Raw genomic sequence first — 6,698 nt, 5'->3', positions numbered from 1 at the left:
TCGTATATTTTTAACCGCCTAATGTTATCCTTTTTTTTCAGCATTCTATAGTCCTATAAGAGATAACAATATTTCTTGCTTGAAGAAAATGCTGCAATTAAATCAAATTTAAAACATAACAGGTGGTGTCTTTTGAAGAAATTAGTCCATTTAACGAAGGACATGCATAGACATATAAACATAAATATAAAATTCAATTTTCATGTAAAATCTAAAACTAAAAGTTTAGTATTATGAAAAGGGAAAGTAGGTCTAATGTAATCAAAGGTCCTTTAGGAAACATTGATGTTGTTTAGGACCAACGGTGCACTTGGTAAACAATAGTTCAAACTTAAATTGAATGACTACATGACAGTATAGTGTAGGAAAAGACAATTAGAAGGAAATGAACTCTTCTAAGGCTGAAATATTTGAAGAACCAAAATCGAAGCTGAAATTATTGATAGGAGTCGTATGCTTTCTTGATATCTAATATCGCAACAATCAGTGAAATTCATTGTAAAATGGAACTAAAATCTAAAAGCAACAATCACTAACAAATTAACAATATGTAGGTCACGAGATCGAAAACTTACCAAGTGAAAATGAACAACAACACTCAAATGAGATCCAAAATCAGTGAATCTAACTCTAAAAAATTCCTGAAATTTAAAACATTGCAAGAAAAATATTTACGAATGAAATCGAATCAAGATAAAAAAAGAGATGAGAGTCTGTAACTTAGACTACAATAAATAAAAAATGAATACCAACCTTTAGAACAAATTACCTCTTTTTTTATCAATTTTCACAACTTTACATACCACACAAGTTTAACTAGCAATTCAAGTAAAGGCAAAAAAACATTACAATAGGCTCCTATTACAAACCTAAGAAACCTTAGAGTAAAGCCTTATCACTTTCATTCTTCTCCATGCCATGGAACTCTAGCTCTAGTTATGTTGTGTCTACTAGTGTTGTATTAATCATCAATGCTTCTCATCAGTAATCCAAATTAGTGTTGTATTAATCATAAAATTTGTGTTCACCTTTGCTTTTGTCAGATCTCAGCAATGCAGATTATCCACATGACATTATCAAGGTGTCTCTAGATTCATTACTAGATATCAAACACAATACCAATTGTATGATTGCCAAAACAGTACCTATCTCATTTGGTACCTAAAATATCAAACACAAATGTAGGTATACAAATATAAGCCAACAGAATAAACATCTGAGTTCCGAAACTAAAATGAATATTTCAGAAAGAAACAGAAAAAAATGAGCTGAAAAAAGACTCTTACATAAAAGAAAGCATCATCACTGAGCAACCCATAAAGAAGGAATGAGGCGCTTATTAGGAATGTGGAAAGCGAAAGACAAAATGGCATAAACTCGAGACTCTTCGTGCGAATGACCAATTTCTGTGAAATTATATAGATAAATAATTTCACCAAACTTGAAAACTAGTAAAACTCAGTATTACATTGATATATCTAGGAAGTGTAAAACTTACGATTATAAACAATGGAGAGGCAAACATTGAAATCAGAGAAGCACAACTCAAGAATCCAACAAACATTCGGCGCATGGAACTATAGGTTATTTTCAAACTCCCAACTAGTATGATCCCACATATTCCCAAAACTGCCAGCAATAATCCAAACATTCTCACCTATCAAATGACAGTATACAATAGCACATATCAGTTACAATTAACAAACCTATGTTTTATGTAAAATTTGTTACAAATTTCCATATTATCAATAAATTAACCAACCTTTCTTGCTTTCTCAGCATACACTAAGAACAGAACAATGTACACAAACTGAAAAGCTGCTCCAATTGAATTAACAGTTGTAACCAACACATTATTAGGTGATATAAAGGTGTCCCAAACCACAAGCAGTTCAATAGAGAATAAATATATGGCAATCTTGAGAACATTTATTTTGACCCATTTATGATAATTCTCCTAAATGTGGGTGTATTGTTCACAACATAATAAAGAGTTAATAGTCAAAGGATAGACATCAAACTCTTATATGCTCAATTTTTTTATTTTAAAAAAATTTATTTATGAAACTTACATTGGGGAAAGAAAAAGTATCAGCAATACCAGCTGCATCCATGTGATAAAAATATCCATGACACATAGAGAAAGAATAAGTACCAGCAATACCAGTTGCATCCTTGCCAACTTCACAAATGGAATAACCATTAAACAGAGACATGATAGGTTGCAAATTGTTTCATGATCATAACTTTAAACACTTGAAACATCAACTCATCATTATCAGTGTATACAAAACTAACCCATACATTAACATATTCTAAACATGGGAAAAATGATAGGTTGTAAAACTACTATGCTTGGTTAAAATTTGGGATTGTATATAAGTTTGTATCTCTAATCTTAGCTAGCATAACTTGTAAGCTCACCTATTATCCATAGTGATTAGTGTGTTTAGAAGAGAACACAAATTGATAAATGAATGCAAATGAAAATACCAAATCGCAGAAAAGAGAACATAAATAGAAGAGAATATAAATATCAGAAAGCAGAAAATAAGTTGAAATAGATATGATACACAGAAAACTGAAAGTACCTCGTCGTTCAGTAACACTACATGCGGCCATTCTCCTCCTGTTATACAGAAATGGCATTCAAAGCAAAAAATCAGCACCCTTAGAACAGTGTAATCAAAATCCTAACAACGAAAAGGAAATCGTACCATAAGTTGCAACAAACGGAGATTGAATGGAAAGCTAGTAAGAGATAAAAGTGAAATTGTGAAAGCAAGGATATTTGGGGGAGATTGAAGTTTTAGGGATTTGAGAGATTTGAGGGAAGCAAATCAGAACACCGAGACTTTGGAAATCACGGTTTTGAATAAAATTTCTTGTAAGTTAGGTGTTGCAAACCCTTTGTAACGAAGAAAATCATATTGTATACAAGAACACAAATAAAATGCCCAGCTAATGAGATTCACTATCAACCAACACCAAGCATTAAAAGATAAATTGCATGAAGCTTTACCGCATAGAAGAGAAATTGCTTCAATTCCAGATATGGAGAGATCAAACTTCCGCATAGGGAGATCGAGGGGTTTGGGAATTTTGAGGGAAACAAATTTGGGAGAAAGGGGTTTTTGGTTTTGGGAGAAAAGGGTCACAGAGATATGAGAAGAATTTTAGAGAGCGGGACTTGCAAAAAGTGGGACGCGGGATTGGAAAAATACTAGCGCCTCTTGGTTTTGCTTAGAAATGCAGCGGCGGTTGTTTAGCACTGTCGCAAAGAGAGAGCTGCGGCGGTTTTTTGGCACCCGTCGTAATCCATCTGTCGCAAAACTCAAAATTTCTTGTAGTGAATAAAAAGCATTAAGCACAGAGATGAGAAAAATAATTCAATAAACTCATTCATATAACTAGAAATCAAATCATAAAAATAAGGGTTTCATCTTGTTACACTCATCCCTAACAAATAGGGTTTAGTTACTCATAACAGAGATAAAAAAGATAGAGATTAGAGAAGAATTACAAGAATGATTCATGAATGATCCTTGATAAAACTGCTCCAATGATGTTAGAAACGGCCGTCTTTGAATTTCTATGCTAGGGCTCAAGTCTCCCAACTTCCTAAGAGTCAAAAAGATCCCTAAAATAGTGGAAAATTGTGTACTTATGGTTGCTGATGCGCGTCGCGCGCCCCAAGCGCAGGAAACGCGCTCCAGACGCGCCTGGACAGTGTTACTGGTCCGAAAATGTGCCCCAGGCGCAGAAAACGCGCTTTAGGCGCGCCTGGACAGTGCTGAATGGCCGGAAACGCGCCTTAGGCGCGTCTGGCATGCTTCAAGCGCACAACATCTGTAGTCCGACGTATATTGCATTTTTCTCCTCTTTCGAGTCTGGATTTGGTTCCGGTGTCTTCATGAAAGTTGTAGCTATGGATCTTAGCTTTCATTTGCACTTTGTTTGAATCCGATTGGACATCTACAACTCCAGATATGGCTGCAATACGCTACATAGGTCATGTTGATTTCTCACCAAAATTCAGCACTGCACTAAAACAAAACGTAATGTAAAATCACGAAAAATTCCTACTTAATCAATGAAATAAAAACACAACATTTTATTAACTCAAAGAACAAAAATCAACAAAATATATCAAATAAATCTTTAATTTAACTAATGATTGAAGATAAATAAGACTAAAACAGTGGGAAAATATGCATATGATGAAGAGTCATCAATATGTCAGAACCCTCTTTTCATATAGTAAACATTTTCTTAAATGTTGCAAGGTTCATAAATTTGTGTCTGGCAAAACGCCCACTTCATCAAACACGATGCACGAATCTCCAAATTAAATATGAAAATTTGAGTTCTCGTTTGGCGAAATGATTCCATCGCCATGCGAGGATTGACAGTGATGAACACAAGTGAGAAAGTTGATTAGCTTGCCTGACGAGCTAACGCCTTCGCTAGATAAGTTCACTCACGACACTACTTTGGACGGTAGTTTATATCTATATGTGGGTTGATTTATTTTTACAATCTAGTTTTTACTCATTATTTATTATTATTATTATTAAGTTTAAAAGCATTTTTAGTTCCTCTATTTGTTTTAATCCCTCTCTTTCTAAAATTAGTTTTTTGGTCCTCCTATTATTAAATTCTTAGAAATTTTTGGTCCCTTACTAATTTTTATTATGTTACATTCTCATTTATAACTGATATTTAGGTGACATTTGATTTAGATAAAATAATTTTTATTTTATTATTGTTGTAATAAATTTTATTTATATAAAAACTAATTAGAATTTAATTAAATTTTAAATATTTTAAATAGATTATCATGTAATTACAAAAAAGATACGATGGTTAGTAAAAGAGGATAAAATAAATAGCGTATAAGGCAAAAAAAATTGAAAAAAATTGGGTAAAAAACTTACCGTCACTTACAACAAAAGCAAGGAAAAAAGATCGTACACACGAAGAAAAAAAAACACGAGAATTTCGGTCATATTTTTCTCTCTTTTTAAGCAACAAACAAAACCAATTTAAAATTATTTTTATAACACTTATTGATGTGGAAGAAAAGTTTTAGACATATTTAATTCTTATATGTAAAGTCATGTTTCGTGTTTGTCCTTTTAGATCACTCAATAAAGGTTCTAAACTAAACAACTATTATTAGCTTTTTAATACATTTGAGCTCTTTTATAACCTTTCTTGATAGACATGGGACAAATTCCACATGCGACAACAATATAATAGTAATATTGAATGTTGGAGAAAGTTATTTGTACGGAAATAAAGAATTTCACGACACAAAAAATGTTGAGAATTCCGTGATAAATTAATTCAAATATGGTAGATATAAATTATTAGAGACTCATGAGCGTGAAACTAACTTTATTGTTATAGGATTTCATAATTAGGTTAACGGAATACTCATTAGATCTAACACCATAATCCAACTCATCACAACCTATTCAACAACGAAATCCCATTATATAATTTAGTGCTTAATAATAATTCATCATAATTATTTAACTAACAATATCTCATAATAATTTTATTATTATTATTATTATTATTAATTTATAATTAATTAATTAAATAACTAATTTAACATTTCAATCATATTTTTCACTTTTTCATGTAACAAACATAAATATTTATATCATATATATACGATTTTTTTAGAACTTATGGATATGGGAAAAAAACCATCAGAAATATTAAAATTATTTTATGCATAGTCATGGGTAAACGTCAAAATAAATTATGAGTAAACGTCAAAATAAATTATGAGAAGATACTCTAAAAACTAAATTCGAAATTCGGTCAAGGAAAATTACCATGAATCAGAAAATCAATCAGTGGATAATATAGCCACTTTTCACACGGTTGTTTTGGCGTTGGTTTCACTAAAATCGGACTTGAAAAATTTCCCTTGTACCCTCCTTATTATACCTATACCCCCAAATTTAGAATGAAATGACTATTTTGCCCTCGTATAAATAATAAAACCTCACAAAAAACTTGATTGCCAATATTTCCGGTAGTTACTGGAGAACTTGAGCATCAAGTTTTCCGGAAGTTACGTATATTTTTTTTTATTTAATTAATTATAATTTTATAAGTTATTGTGATTTATTTCTTTTAATATTTTAATTTTTCAGTGGGTGCACGAGGAAGAGACGGCAAAATCATATGAATTACACGGGACACTAAGACTTCTACATTGACTCCGATGAATCCCTCATAGAGGATTCGACCGACAACTTCAAGGAGAAGAAGACGTATGATTATTGAAGACGACGATGAGGGACATCATGATCAGGGGGAGCCTTCTATAGTGCATGAGGAAGATGTGGTACATGGGCAGGTGGATGTACATGAGCATATGGTGCACGAGCAGGTGGATGTACATGAGCAGGAGGAGGCTGCACCTGCTCATGAGGGAGAGCATATGGAGGAGGAACATGATGGAGCTGAGGGACCTGCTGAGCTCACACGGTATCCTGGAGGACCTTATGATTTGTCTGTCCTTACACGATACCGTTATCATGTTTCAGCTAGACTATGGTTTGGTGAGGTATATTAAATTAATTATTACTTATAATGCATTAAAAATATTTAAATTAATTAATATTTGTTGTCTAAATTTAATTTTAATGTCATATATTTTTTTTGTATACAGGAGC

At 32.3% G+C, this 6,698-nt stretch overlaps 1 protein-coding gene across 3 annotated transcripts; it reads right to left on the bottom strand.

Annotated features, from left to right (window-relative positions):
- Nucleotides 1-7: 7 nt before the first annotated feature.
- LOC101508461 (bidirectional sugar transporter SWEET2-like) lies at nt 8-5,035 on the bottom strand. Of its 3 annotated transcripts, none has more exons than XR_012163091.1 (10): nt 4,938-5,035; nt 3,524-4,041; nt 3,023-3,322; nt 2,592-2,629; nt 2,073-2,182; nt 1,499-1,657; nt 1,287-1,406; nt 1,029-1,161; nt 576-641; nt 8-91 (listed from the first exon to the last, which is right to left on the bottom strand). XR_012163091.1 is itself a non-coding variant. In XM_027334480.2 (9 exons), exons 3-8 carry the CDS (start codon nt 3,025-3,027, stop codon nt 1,060-1,062), a joined length of 534 nt encoding a protein of 177 aa, XP_027190281.1. In that variant the 5' UTR covers nt 3,028-3,322; nt 3,524-4,041; nt 4,938-5,035; the 3' UTR covers nt 14-641; nt 1,029-1,059. The 3 variants fall into 3 exon arrangements, 1 of the variants encoding a protein (XP_027190281.1); XR_012163092.1 differs by having other exon boundaries at nt 8-53; XM_027334480.2 differs by having other exon boundaries at nt 14-641.
- Nucleotides 5,036-6,698: the final 1,663 nt, after the last annotated feature.

This window comes from Cicer arietinum, chromosome 5 (assembly GCF_000331145.2).
Source record: "Cicer arietinum cultivar CDC Frontier isolate Library 1 chromosome 5, Cicar.CDCFrontier_v2.0, whole genome shotgun sequence".
Classification (NCBI taxonomy): Eukaryota; Viridiplantae; Streptophyta; class Magnoliopsida; order Fabales; family Fabaceae; genus Cicer; species Cicer arietinum.
This window is presented reverse-complemented; position numbering and strand designations above follow the sequence as displayed.